Raw genomic sequence first — 14,666 nt, 5'->3', positions numbered from 1 at the left:
ATAAATGGTACCGGAATTAGACATCGAGCAGTAGGCTTGAGCTGTTATAAATGGTATCAGAATATCTGTTAGCAGTAGACTTAGGTTGTTATAAATGGTACCCGAATCAGACATCGAGCTGTTATAAATGGTATCAGAATATCGGTTAGCAGTAGACTTGGACGGTTATAAATGGTACCAGAATCAGACATCGAGCGGAAGAGATCGTGGAAGAACGATCTTATCTCATAAGAGTGGGAGTTACCCCAACCGGTCTACTCTCGTCTATTTGTATCTCAAGTTTAAAAAATAAATGGTCGTGTATATAAATCCTCGAAGCGCTTCAAATTGACAGCAGAAATTCAAAACCCTTATCTTCTCCGATCTCCATTGCTCAATTTTCCTCTCAGACCCCTTCGTTGCATTTGCTGTTTTACTTGTTCCTAAACGTTGATTTGATTTCTCATTCCTGTACAGTTCTAGGGCTTAGTTCATACGAAATTTGGGATCGCAATGAATACCTCGTCGCCGGCTAATTCTTCCATTTCTACCACACCGGTTGCCGGAAGGTGTACCACTAATGCTGCAATGTCTCTTGACGATTTTCGCTTCCCCGCCAATTTGGTTTCCTTACAAGAGCGCAAGGACGAGGCCATGAGCGGTTAGTTTCCTTTTGATCCTCCTTCTTAGCTCTTCGTCGTTCCAGCGATGTTCTTAAACTTGGGAATCTGATTCTGATTTTCCTGCTTCCTTAGGTATAAAATTTCTTTCAAGATCGTGTGTTTGTTTCATGGTTACTTCAACTCCAAAACAATGTTGTTGATGTTTCTACTTTTGTTCTTGTAAATCAGTTCGTGTTGTTTTGTGCCTTTTAGATTTCTTTAGGCCTTGATTTGATTGCTGGGGAACTGATCAACTGACGAAAATGCTATGTTCTTCCACCAATATACGACGAGAAACATGTAGTCGTCGGTGGACATAGATATACATACTAACTAAAAATTTAAGGGATGGGGAAATAAGAACAAGGCTAGAAAATTTGAAAATACTTTTTTGAGTTTACGACATGGTAAGAGGTGTTGGATGATGAAAGTCCCACATCGGCTAATTTAGGGAATGATCATTGGTTTATAATCAAGGAATACTATCTCCATTGGTACGAGGCTTTTTGGGAAAGCCCAAAGCAAAGCCATGAGAGCTTATGCTCAAAGTGGACAATATCATACCATTGTGGCTTACTCTGTCATGAATGATGCGGCTTCTAACTAGAACTACAGAGAAGGTAGTGAATTTTTTAGTTGGTACTTGGTCGTTTGAAACATCATTGAAAACCAAAATCTAACTAGTCTTTAATGTAGTGAGTAACCAGATAGTGGTTGAGGATTCTTGGGAGAGGAGTCCCACGTCGGCTAATTAAGAGATTGATCATGCGTTTATAAGTAAGGAATACTATCTCCATTGATACGAGGCCTTTTGGAGAAGCCCAAAGCAAACCCACGAGAGGTTATGCTCAAAGTGGACAATATCATACCATTGTGAAGAGTCATTATTCCTAACAATGGTATCCCACCCCCGGACAAAAGAAAATGATTTTATGTGCCCTAATGGAGTTTTTCTTTTATAAATTTCACCTTCATTTAGTATGCAGTAGCGTGAATTTACATAAAGAGTTAAGAGGGAGATGATCCATTCTTATTCTTTCTCAATTTTGTGAAACATTTCCAGGTAAAATACAATATAGATCTTCTGTTGAAATGTTTTGATGTTTCCCACTTGTGTTATATTTGGGCGTTTGTTGATTAAGAGGGGTAGTGGATAAGAGTTTTAATTGAACATTATAATGTCTTTTTGCTATGCATTTTGGTTAATGAATGAAGCACTTCCTCTTGTAGTGAGTAAGGTTTGAATTATCTGTGCGTTGCAGCTCTTAAATCTAATATAATGGCTGCACTGAACAAGGAGGTCAAATCTCTGGATGATGATAACTGGATGTTTGAAGGTCCTCGCTCTCGTATCAACCTTATGTCACGACAAGGTCAACTATTCAACTAGATCTGACTTCCTCATTCTGCATTCTGCACTCTTATTTAACCTTCCTCCCCCTTGCTTGTTCACCGATGTATGTGATGCATACCGATGTAACAGTATAGCCCTTGTATGCATCTTGACATGTGTGAGCATAGTCTGCTTGTTCACCGATGTATGTGATGCATACCGATGTAACAGTATAGCCCTTGTATGCATCTTGACATGTGTGAGCATAGTCTGCTTGTTCACCGATGTATGTGATGCATACCGATGTAACAGTATAGCCCTTGTATGCATCTTGACATGTGTGAGCATAGTCTGCTTGTTCACCGATGTATGTGATGCATACCGATGTAACAGTATAGCCCTTGTATGCATCTTGACATGTGTGAGCATAGTCTGCTTGTTCACCGATGTATGTGATGCATACCGATGTAACAGTATAGCCCTTGTATGCATCTTGACATGTGTGAGCATAGTCTGCTTGTTCACCGATGTATGTGATGCATACCGATGTAACAGTATAGCCCTTGTATGCATCTTGACATGTGTGAGCATAGTCTGCTTGTTCACCGATGTATGTGATGCATACCGATGTAACAGTATAGCCCTTGTATGCATCTTGACATGTGTGAGCATAGTCTGTCCTTTGAATTACATATGCAAAGAAGCAAATGCGGTAAGATCTTACATCGGTTGAGGAGAACGAAACATTCTTTATAAAGGTGTGGAAACCTCTCCCTAATGGACGCGTTTTAAAAACCTTCAGAGGAAGCTTGAAAGGGAAGCCCAAAGAGGACAATATCTGCTAGTGGTGGACTTGGGCTATTACAAATAGTATTAGAGCCAGACAGGGGGTGGACATGGGGGGTTCCACATCGATTGGAGAAGGGAACGAGTGCCAGCGAGAATGCTAGGTCTAGAAGGGGGGTGGATTGTAAAATCCCACATTGGTTGGAGAGGAGAACGAAACATTCTTTATAAGGGTGTGGAAATCTCTCCTTAGTGGACTCGTTTTAAAAACCTTGAGGGAAAACCCGAAAAGGGAAGCCCAAAGAGGACAATATCTATTAACGGTGAGCTTGGGCTGTTACAAATAGTATCAGACCCAGACACCGAACGATGTACCAACGAGGAGGTTGAGCCCTGAAGGAGGGTGTGCACGAGGCAGTGTGCCAGTAAGTATGCTAGGCCCCAAAGGGAGGTGGATTGGAGGGTTCCACGTCGATTGGAGAAGAGAACGAGTGTTAGTGAGAATGCTGGGTCCCAAAAGGGGGTGGATTGTAAGATCCCACGTCGATCGGAGAGGATAATGAAACATTCTTTATAAGGGTGTAGAAACCTCTCCCTAGTGGACGCGTTTTAAAAACCTTGAGGGGGGAAAACCCAAAGAGAACAATATCTACTAGCGGTGAGCTTGAGCTGTTACACATGCACACGCCATTGACTTGGAAGATTAGTGTGTAAGAGCTCTAGTGATGGATGTTTAGTTTTCAGCTATTGATTTCAGTTGTTGAATGCAACTATTGCCATATATGCTTGACTACTCTACTTTTGCGGTTTCAAGGTGCTAATTGCCATGCAATTCCATATCAGGTGCTCATTTCCTCAAAAAGACAGAAGAGAAAACAAGATAATGGGCCAGCTTGATCATAATCTCAGTAGAGTTCTTCAGTAGAGTTCTTCAGTAGAGTTCCTCAGTAGAGTTCTTCAGCCTCATTCCCACAATCCAATCAACTAATCCTTCTATTCTATTTTTAATTTTTCTTTACCTGTTTAAGGGTTTGCAAATGCTTGTCAAAATCAAACCTTGCTTCACATGTTAGGATAATTTTTTATCTTCCTCGTTTTTCTATTCGAATAGGTGATGTATTTATATGAAGAGTTCGACCTATGGCGCTTGAATCGAGGTTTTGAACGTTAAATTAAATTAACCCTATAATCCTCTGCAGTGCCTTTTTACTTATCCAATTTCGATTATACCTCTTAGTCTCAAAATAAGTCGTAATAATAATCTTAAAAGCTTAAAAACTAGACTCATACAGAATCAAATTAAAACAATTATGTCATCTCTTTTATCAAATTTTACCTAATACGTCATATTTTGAAAATAGATTTTCTAATAGAACTAAATATTTTAGCTTTCGTGGTCAAGTGTTAAAGATTTAGAGAGAAAGATGTGGGTAAGAAAGAAGAAAACAAAACTTGCCAAACACAAATTGGAGAACCCAATAATCATCTTGGCTTCCTTGTGTGTATTAACCATTCTTTCTTCCATGAATTTGGCTTTTTCCATTTGTTGAATGCTTTCAAATTTTATACCTAACCACTATTTTGATATGCTTTTAGGTTTACCTATCACAACTCAATTAATACAACGTATACGTTCGTTACGATATGATAAAAAAATAGACATAGAATTAAAATTTTACTTAATATATTACATCTCAAAGTCACAAGATAATGAGAAAAGTAACTCGTGTATCTCATAAAATCAAAAAACTCTCTTCATATGTGAGATCTTCAACATATAGATATAAAAACTACTAATAATTATTAGATATAAATTTGAAATACCTAAAATTGCTCATCATATTGTGGTGATTTAATCCAATAATTTCTTCTAGTAATTTTTTTAGTGATATATACCAAACTCAAATTTGGCTCTTATAGTCAAATTATGTTATCAAAATTAATTATGAGATTGATTTCAATTATACCCAACACTTTTAAAATATGAGATCGAAACTTTGATCCTAACAAAAATAAATAGAAAATTTTGATAGAAAATTTGGAAGAAATGAATAATAAAACGGGGCAAGATGTCCCGATCACCCAAAATTTCCAAAAATAAATAGGCAATAGTCAGAGGGCCTAAAGATAAATAGGCAGTAGACGGAGGGCCTAAAGATAAATAGGCAATAGACGGAGGGCCTAAAGATAAATAGGCAATAGATAGAGGGCCTAAAAGTAAATTTGATAGGAAGAAAGAACCTGACTCCCGCAGCTACGCCAGTATTTTCCAACTGGCGTATTGGCCCTTCTCCCAATTCTGTAACGGTCCGATTCGGAAAATCGAAAATAGCAGTAAATATGCTCCAGCTGGATTCCACTTTCGTATCCGCCGCGCCGGCGTCGGAAGTTCACGTGAACTATCTATCGGTGCTTCGGTAACTGGTTCTGTTTTCTGATCAACTATTTATTTACTCATTCTTTGTTTAGATTTAAGATTATAGTATCTAAACGGAAGTTACAGAAGCGCCGACAAAAAAACTTGGAAAACTAAAAGGAAATGGAATAAAGACGATTTGATCCGGCGGAGTATTTGATGTACAGAAGCACACGCGGCGGCGAGTGAAGCCGTACGGCGAAAACGAGGTCAGTGAGATTTTACCGGAAGTTCAGATGATCGGAAATGCGGAGTTTAGAAATCCGCGAGTTTCCTCGGAGAGCGAGATTTATGAGAGGATGATTTTACGATCTCTTTTAGGTTACGGAAACTCTGAATCGCCAGAATGTTGCCTTGCTTCGGCACAATAAGTTCGTCTCCATCGGCTTTGATTTCTGCTAGTAAAACACCAAATCCAAAGGTTCAATTACAGAAATTACACAGAGAATGCCTCAATTAGCAAAATCCTCTACTACATTATACCTAATTGTTCAGAAGGATGTTTGAATCCATGAAACTGAGCCAAATCTGAAAAAATCGAAACAGAATATTAACCTAGACGATCGATTAGATTGAAAGTAAAGCGAAATAAGGAGCGATTGAAGGTACCTGACTGCGAAGGAGTGTGCGAGAAGATGTAAAGGATGAGGAAGCAGATAATGGTAAGGATAGGGATGGCGTGAACGAGGTTCTCCTGCCGCGGAGGAGAAGGCGATGGAAATGAGAATCGGAAAGATTTAGAGACTTTCTCGTCGTCTTGTCCGTCGTAGATGACAATTGAGGAAGAAGATGGAGAATGCTTCTTGCGCTTTGGATCGTCGGCCGGAAGTTGATCGGATTTGGCTCCGGCGCCATGGCCGTGGAGCTTGGAAACTGGTGAGCCTAGAGATTGCCTTTGCATTGTAGAGAGAGAGAGGTAGAGAGAGAAAGGCGATGTTTGCTCACTAAAAGGCAATTATAACATTTTGTCTTGTTTTCCATATTTTTTCCATTTGTCTCTCGTTTGATTTTAACGTGACATTAAGTCCATATTTTATTTTTAAAATATTTTTAAAATTTTAATAATTTTAATAATATCTTTAAATTTTTTATTTAAAAAAAACCTTTGAATTGTTAACAAATATATATATATATATTTTTTTTTTTTGAGAAAATTAAAAAATACGTACTATTTTTAAAAAATATCCGAATTTTTTTTAAAGTAGTATTAACATCATTTACCTTTAAAAAAAATTTTTTGAGCGTCAATATGGACAAAAATCGTCTATGGACGCCTCATATGTACTATTAGTAATTATATTTTTTTTTGAAGTTTTTAAACAAATTTAAGATATTTTTAAAGTTTTAAAAAAATTTAAGGGCGTTAAGGAAACTTTTGAAAACTCGAGCATTTCTTAAGCATTTTTGAAACATTTTAAAATTATATTACCGATTCCCTCTAGAACTAACTGTAAGGATATTTTTTAATTTTTTTGTAGTAAGATATTATTGAAACTTTTGAAAGTGTAAGTATTACACAGTATTTTTATTAATTTAGCTTATATATATATAGAGGAATAAGTTAAATAAATCAAAATTAAAATTATATTTTATTTATTATTTAGTCCATAAATATATTTTTTAAATATGAATTTTTATAAATTATATGAACATTAAAAATATTTTTAAATTTAGTAGGGTGTTTTATTTTTTTTAATTGAAATAATATTTTAAAAATAAAAAATAAAAAAAAATATATTTTCACTTTTTATTTAAATTATTTGTCTTTACTCTTATAATTTATTCTTATTTCAATTAATTACTTATTTATTAATTTAAATATTTTTATGATTATTATGATTATATATATATATATATTTATTTATTTAAGCTAATTTGTCCTTTTGTTGGTGGGTAATTTAAAATATTTATATAGTTTTTCCAGAAAAAAATAAATAAATTTTAACTTTAAATGTTTAATTTCATTAATTTAAACCTCAAATTATATAATATATACTAATTTGTTATTTTAAAAAATTATAATAGACTCGTAAAAATATTTTTTTACTCTCCATTCTACTCGATCCATAGTTTATTTGAGATAAAAACTAATATGAAAATTACTTTCGAGAGCTAAGTTTATGCTCTTCATGATAGTGGTCACCCGATCTAAAATGCCTTAGTTATTTTTTATATTTATTTTCAATAAAAAATGTTTATCGTAGAGCAATGTGCGAGAAATCTTTATAACAGTGACTGTACACAAAATTTTAACCGAGAATGTAAATTAATAAATAAGACATCAATTATCATTTTAAGGAAAGAACGTAGCTGAATGAATAAGACATCAATTATCATTTTAAAGTTATTGAAATGAGCATGGCTCAACGATAATTAATATATTTTTTTTCTCTATGTTGGATATTTAAATATCTAAACTCGTAGTTATTGAATAAAATAATTATCATTTTAAAGTCATAGTTTTGATTCCGACGTTATATAAAATAAAAATAAAAAAATAAAAAAATTCCTCCATATAATTATTATTTTTTTTAATTATTTATATTGGGCTTTTATTTTAAAGCCCATTTGGACCAGGCTCAGGCCCAAACCGGAATTTCAATAAAACCAAAGAAAAAAGAAGATGAACAGAGCGAGGGAAAATGGTGTTATGGGAGATTGCACTGGCAACAGCCTATTTCTTGGGGCTCAAGAAAACATTTAAGCTCGTTTTGAAGACTCAGCGGCGTCTTGTATCCCCCAACCACCCTCGGATTCGTCGATTTCTTCACCGGTATTTGCCCCTTCTTTCTTATGTTCTTCGTATTTTCTTGATCTTAATGCTTCTGAATGCTTCTGCGCATTGTCTCGTTCAACGCCTTTATTTTCCACTTGATTCTGTAGGATTTGAATTGAAGTCGTTATTTGATTAGTATGTGATGGATGTTTCAATGTCTTGTTTCGATGATGAAAGTTGTTCGATATCTTTTGGTTGAAAAAATCTGGAAGTTGAGGATGTTAGTGATATTGCATAAGACTTCCGTAACTATTGATCTGGATTTTGGAATGTTCATTCACATATCAAGGATATGGATATGTGTCCTTGTGAAACATGATTTTGGGCTTAATATGCTAGACTTACCATCGTTAATACTCTTGCTTTGCACCTGGGATTTGTTACAGAATCCAGCCCTTCGCATTAAACAAAATGTGAGATCCATTTCGGTCGGGGAGGAGAATGAAGCATTCTTTATAAGGGTGTGGAAATCTCTCCCTAACAGACGCATTGTAAAAATCTTGAGGGGAATCCCAAAAGGGAAGGCCCAAAGAGGACAATATGTGCTAGCGGTGGGCTTAGGCTGTTACAAATTATATTAGAGCCAGACACCGGGCGATGTGCCAATGAAGAGGCTGAGCCTTAAAGGGGAGTGGACACGAGGCAGTGTGCCAGTAAGGACACTCGGCCTCGAAGGGGGTGGATTGGAGGGTCCCACATCAATTGGAGAATGAAATGAGTACTAGCAAGGACGCTGGGCCCCGAAAGGGGTGGATTGTGAGATCCCACATCGGTTGGGGAGGATAACAAAACATTCTTTATAAGGGTGTGGAAACCTCTCTCTGGCAAACACGTTTTAAAAACCTTGAGGGGAAGCCCAAAAGGGAAAGCCCAAAGAGGACAATATTTGCTAGTGGTGGGTTGAGCTAGACACCGGGTGATGTGCCAGCGAGGAGGTTGAGCCCCAAAGGGGGTTGGACACAAGGCGTTGTGCCAATAAGGATGTTGGGTCCCGAAGGGAGTGGATTGGGGGTCCCACATCAATTGGAGAAAGGAACGAGTGCCAGCGAGGATGTTGGCCCCAAAGAGGAGTGGATTGTGAGATCCCACATCGGTTGGGGAGGAGAACGAACAAAGCATTCTTTATAAAGGTGTAGAAACCTTTCTCTAGCAGACGCGTTTTTCAAACCTTGAAGGGAAGCCCGAAAGGAAAAGCCCAAAGAGGACAATATCTACTAGCAATCGGTTTAGGATGTGAACTAATTATTCTTAATATGTTTTGTTTATGGTTACTGGATTGAAGCCTTTACATTTGCATAGTAGCATTCTGGTGGAATAGTTGGACTTATTTATTGTATTGTATGGAAGATATATATGGTCTTAGATGTGGAATTTTTCGGGTCTTCATTTTCTCTGTAGAGTCGTAGGGTGTGGGCAATTGGGTGATTAAGTTAGTGAAGTTTCAACCTGATAACTGTTGACTGTTCGTACCTGAGGTTTAACAATCCATCTCTTTTGGGGGCCACGTCCTCGCTGGCACAACGCCCGGTGTCTGGCTCTGATACCATTTGTAACAGCCCAAGCCCACCGCTAACAGATATTGTCCTCTTTGGACTTTTCCTTTTCGATTTTTTCTCAAGGTTTTAAAACGCATCTGTTAGGGAGAGTTTTCCACACCCTTACAAGAAATACTTTGTTCCCCTCTCAAACCAATGTGAGATCTCACAATCCACCCCCTTGGGGCCCAATGTCCTTGTTGGCCCACCACCCAGTGCCTGACTCTGTTGCCATTTGTAATAGTTCAAGCCCACCGCTATTAGATATCGTTCTCTTTGGGCTTTCCCTTTTGAATTTCCCCTCAAAGTTTTACAATGCATTTGTTAGGGAGAGGTTTCCACACATTTATAAAAAATGCTTCGTTCTCCTCTTCAACGGACGTGGGATCTCACACCTTCTAAATATTTTAATTTGTTGCCTAACGTAAAGGGTTTGCTTCCCAAATTTTGGAGACGTCTTCAAACATGTCGAGTCCCTCCCACCGGGGCATATTTTGGGGTTGTTAGTGGTCCTCTTTTCCTTCACAGTTTTCTAATGCTAAATTTGTTATTTAGAACAATGTCTAGAATATGGAACAAATTGCTGCAATGAAACCGATTCTTTCATATTGAGTGATGCAATGCCGAGCGTTTCACTTCTACCAATACGTGAGATCCTACGTCGGTTGGGGAGGAGAACGAAACACCCTTTATAAGGGTGTGGAAACTTTTTCCTAACAGACGTGTTTTAAAAACCTTGAGTGGAAGCCTGAAAGGGAAAGCCCAAAGAGGACAATATCTGCTAGCAGTGGGCTTGGGCTATTACAAATGATATCAAAGCCAAACACCGGGCAATGTGCCAGCGAGGACGCTGAGCCTCGAAGGGGGGTGTGGATTGTGAGATCTCACATCGATTTGAGAGGGGAACGAGTGCCAGCGAGGATGCTGGGTTCCGAAAGGGGTGGATTGTGAGATCCCACATCGATTGGAGAAGGAAACGAGTGTAAACGAGGCTGCTGGGCCTCGAAGGGGATGGATTCTGAGATCCCACATCGATTGAAGAGTGGAACGAATGCAAACGAGGATGCTGGGTTTGGAAGGGGGTGGATTCTGAGAACCCACATCGTTTGGAAAGGGGAACGAAACATTTTTTATAAGGGTATGAAAACCTCTCCCTAGTGGACGTGTTTTAAAACCTTGAGGAGAAGCCCAAAGGGAAAAGCTGAGAGGACAATATCTACTAGGAGTGAGTTTGGGTGGTTCTCGATAAACTCACCAAAATTCCATAATAACTTCAGGATTAATTCCTATATCTTTGCTGCTAGTCTGAACTGGTTTTTTTTTTTTTCTTTAACTGCTCGTATGCACGTTTTCCTTACTGCAGACGAACACGAGCCATATTCGACGTTACTCTGAAAGCTCACTGGACCATTGAGCATCGTGACATAAAAGTTGGTAGGAATGTTAGCAGCTGGATTTCGCAATGGCTTAATCGAATGAAACCGTCTGCTGGGATTCATCAACATCCCAGTGGCACTGACACAGGTATGAAAATGATAAAACAGGTCTCCAACTCGTACATGAAACATCGAGCCAGCACTCGAGCAGCGATCGGTCAGAAAGTCGATAAATATCTATCATTTACCTCATCAGTACACGGATGGCCTAAGGCCTTCCCTACCATTGCAATGATCATGAGGCAACGAAAGCCTGCTGGGACTATGAATCAACACAGACAATTTAGCATTTGTAGCTCTGAAGGAATGAAAACAGATTATAGAAGAGGACGTTTCGAGCACGGTATTCGAGACGATATTAAGCAATGGATGATCCGAAACTAGAAGAGAAGATAGTATTCATTTTCTTCTTGTTTTAAAATGTTTGGAACATGTTCTTGGAAGCCATGAGTTTGCTTTTGAATAAATCCCAAAGGTAGTGTTTACATTTTAGGCAGCTAGCAGATAGATGGCAAGATATTACAATCTCCGTATCATTATATCAAATTTTTGCATATTTTTTTATACAAATACATTATATTTGTGAGATCCCACCGTTCGAGGAGAACGAAACATTTCGCACTACCTGTATGGAGAGAAAATCCAAATTTTTACCGACTTCAAGAGTTTAAAATATTTATACACCCAGAAAGAGTTAAACATGAGACAAAGAAGGTAGCTAGAATTGGTGAAAGATTATGACGTACATATCCAGTAACATCCTGGAAAAGTAAACTTGGTGGCAAATGCCTTAAGTAGAAAGACGAGTCGTTCGTCGGCCTTCCTTACAAGGGAAGTAAGGGTATAAAAAGATTTCGAGCGAGCCTAACCAAGGGAGTCATAGCACAACTGGCCTGACTCACCGTACAACCCACACTTAGGCAGAGAATCATTGACTCCCAATCTCTCGCTTTTGGCATAGCAGGCCCCAGCGGGAGGCCCGCACGACGGGCTATTAGCTCAGTGGTAGAGCGCGTCCCTGATAATTGCGTCGTTGTGCCTGGGCTGTGAGGGCTCTCAGCCACATGGATAGTTCAATGTGCTCATCAGCGCCTGACCCTGAGATGTGGATCATCCAAGGCACATTAGCATGGCGTACTTCTCCTGTTTGAACCGGGGTTTGAAACCAAACTTCTCCTCAGGAGGATAGATGGGTCGATTCAGGTGAGATCCAATGTAGATCCAACTTTCTATTCACTCGTGGGATCCGGGCGGTCCGGGGGGGACCACCTCGGCTCCTCTCTTCTCGAGAATCCATACATCCCTTATCAGTATATGGACAGCTATCTCTCGAGCACAGGTTTAGGTTCGGCCTCAATGGGAAAATAAAACGGAGCACCTAACAACGTATCTTCACAGACCAAGAACTACGAGATCGCCCCTTTCATTCTGGGGTGACGGAGGGATCGTACCATTCGAGCCTTTTTTTTTCATGCTTTTCCCGGAGGTCTGGAGAAAGCTCCAATCAATAGGATTTTGAGATGATCCTAACCTACGGAAAATCCTAAGTCAATCCTAAGCCAACTAGTCAAGAGTCCAGTAGAAGGATTCTTGAAATCCTCACATGAAGGATTATTATGCCAGGGACGCATATGTGTCCCGACAATAGAAGAGCTTCCCCCGAAAGGAAAAGTCCGAGACAATATCTGCCAGTTACAATAGTTCATATATATATATATTGTACTTAAATGGATGGATTTGAGTAATAAATTATTAATTATATTAATAAATACAAACTTTTAAGACATGAATTTTGCCATAAAGTTATAGGGTTTGTTGAGATTGGTTTTGAAGTATATATATATATTCCCATGAGATCGAATTTGGTATCAACCAATTTGGATATAGTTTTCACATTCAATATACTTCATTTAAGTTCTGGATAACAATAATTATTAATATTAATAATAATAATTTTAAACTAAATAATTTATATCCAATTTCATTAATTGATTTTGTAAAAGTATTTTAAAGAAAATTAAAAGTCAACTCCCCTGTAGTTGACTTTTTGTGTTTGTGACTTTTCTAAAATGTCAAATAGATTAATAACCTATTAAACATAAAATCTATATCGACTAAAAAAAAGTTTAGGGATATATTCCATATTTTTTACCGTTTAAGGACAAATATCACAATGATTAAATTATAACGCGTAGAGGAATGAACGTGGGATCTCACAATCAACCCTTTTTAGGGTCCAGCATCCTCATTGGCACACCGCCCGGTGTCTAGCTTTGATACCATTTGTAACAGCCCGAGCCCACCGCTAACAAATATTGTTCGTCTTGGCCAGTTATGTATCGCTATCAGTCTCACGGTTTTAAAACGTGTCTACTAGAAAAAGATTTCCACACCCTTTTAAGAAATGCGTCGTTCTCCTCTCCAACCGATGCGGGATCTCACATTATAAATTTGGCCCATATGATTTTAAAAGTCAAAATTTTATCCCCATGATTTGATAAAACCCTTATAAATAATCCCTATTATATGAATATATTCAATTTTATCCCGATGATTTTAAACCTATTCAATTTTAAAAAAAAAAAAAATCACTCAAAAGTGTGCATAGATATGAAAATATTATTACTCAACGAAAGAATACAGATTTAAGAATTAGAAAAAGAATTGGGATGAAAATGTTCAATCTTCATTGATATTCACGAACTTTAAATAGGATACAAGATACTAAATAATATCTACGAAGAAAATATAAACTAACTAAATCCTGATAATAAAATAAAATATACTACTATTCAAATTCAACTGATTACGATATCTAAGATATATTTCCTAACTAATATATTCTGGAAGATTACGAATATCATATATTCCATAACTAATTCAAACTAAAATAAGTTGCACTAAATTGTGACATCTATTATATACAAACTTGAAAATTGTCTTATTAAACGATAAATTCATCGATTTTTGAAAAATATAAATACTAAACATAAAATTTAAAACTTTGAAACTCATTCGGTATTTTTTAAAGTTGAAAGACCTATTAAACACGAAACACAAAATTCAACGACACCCACTAAACACTTTTCAAAATTCAACGACCTATTAATCAGATACAAAACGTGAAAATTTAGAGACTATAAACTCATAGCTTAGTCGATAGTTTCTCAGTCGATACACTAATTTGGCTCCGTTCTTGAATTGTCCTCGAGCTTAGGGTTTTGTTCGAGTTTATTTGATGAAACTAAAACACACCCGAGAAAAAAGGATTAAAAAATAATTCGAACAAAAATGAGATAGACAATGAGGTTTGTACCATAGAATTTAATGGCAAAGTTGAAGTGATAAATGATGGTAGCTCGAGTTGGTTTTTGACCAAATAGTAAATCCCATAAATTTGTATGCAGAAAATGCCGCGTTATAATTATTATTTCTGCTCAGAGTTTTATTATTTATTTTGTACCAAACCAATTTCTCCTCTGCACCATATTATTATTTGCTTTTCATAATTCATGTGTCCCCAATCACCATAATTCAAAAATTTGTGGCTCGGAACGTCTCCCGGTTCGAGAAAATAGAAGATTGTGTTCATACACAATAGATCAGGTCGATAGACACGTTGTCTACGTCGTACAAAATTAGGGTAAAAATGTCTTTTACACAATAGATCAGGTCAATAAACATGTTGTCTACATCATACAAAATTAGGGTAAAAATGTCTTTTTTTTTCTTTGTCCTTGAGT

At 37.2% G+C, this 14,666-nt stretch overlaps 3 protein-coding genes across 5 annotated transcripts; 2 read left to right on the top strand and 1 right to left on the bottom strand.

Annotated features, from left to right (window-relative positions):
- Nucleotides 1–294: 294 nt before the first annotated feature.
- On the top strand, nucleotides 295–3,949 carry LOC111811226 (protein SAMBA). 2 transcript variants are annotated; one of them, XM_023697983.1, is made up of 3 exons: nucleotides 295–640; nucleotides 1,904–2,014; nucleotides 3,575–3,949. In XM_023697983.1, the coding sequence occupies exons 1-3, from the start codon at nucleotides 493–495 to the stop codon at nucleotides 3,655–3,657; spliced, it is 342 nt and encodes a 113-aa protein (XP_023553751.1). In that variant the 5' UTR covers nucleotides 295–492; the 3' UTR covers nucleotides 3,658–3,949. The 2 variants fall into 2 exon arrangements, with proteins under 2 accessions (XP_023553751.1, XP_023553752.1); XM_023697984.1 differs by having other exon boundaries at nucleotides 299–640; nucleotides 3,604–3,949.
- An 863-nt stretch (nucleotides 3,950–4,812) lies between these two features.
- Nucleotides 4,813–6,146, bottom strand: LOC111811877. Of its 2 annotated transcripts, none has more exons than XM_023698916.1 (3): nucleotides 5,786–6,146; nucleotides 5,660–5,704; nucleotides 4,813–5,574 (listed from the first exon to the last, which is right to left on the bottom strand). In XM_023698916.1, exons 1-3 carry the CDS (start codon nucleotides 6,075–6,077, stop codon nucleotides 5,432–5,434), a joined length of 480 nt encoding a protein of 159 aa, XP_023554684.1. In that variant the 5' UTR covers nucleotides 6,078–6,146; the 3' UTR covers nucleotides 4,813–5,431. The 2 variants fall into 2 exon arrangements, with proteins under 2 accessions (XP_023554684.1, XP_023554685.1); XM_023698917.1 differs by having other exon boundaries at nucleotides 4,813–5,571.
- Nucleotides 6,147–7,811: 1,665 nt separating this feature from the next.
- LOC111776368 lies at nucleotides 7,812–11,448 on the top strand. Its single transcript, XM_023655801.1, has 2 exons — nucleotides 7,812–7,949; nucleotides 10,851–11,448. The coding sequence occupies exons 1-2, from the start codon at nucleotides 7,819–7,821 to the stop codon at nucleotides 11,305–11,307; spliced, it is 588 nt and encodes a 195-aa protein (XP_023511569.1). The 5' UTR covers nucleotides 7,812–7,818; the 3' UTR covers nucleotides 11,308–11,448.
- Nucleotides 11,449–14,666: the final 3,218 nt, after the last annotated feature.

The sequence above is a fragment of the Cucurbita pepo genome, chromosome LG15, assembly GCF_002806865.2.
Source record: "Cucurbita pepo subsp. pepo cultivar mu-cu-16 chromosome LG15, ASM280686v2, whole genome shotgun sequence".
NCBI classification, from domain to species: Eukaryota; Viridiplantae; Streptophyta; class Magnoliopsida; order Cucurbitales; family Cucurbitaceae; genus Cucurbita; species Cucurbita pepo.
The sequence above is the reverse complement of the archived record's forward strand: the minus strand, read 5'-3'. Positions and strand labels throughout refer to the sequence as shown.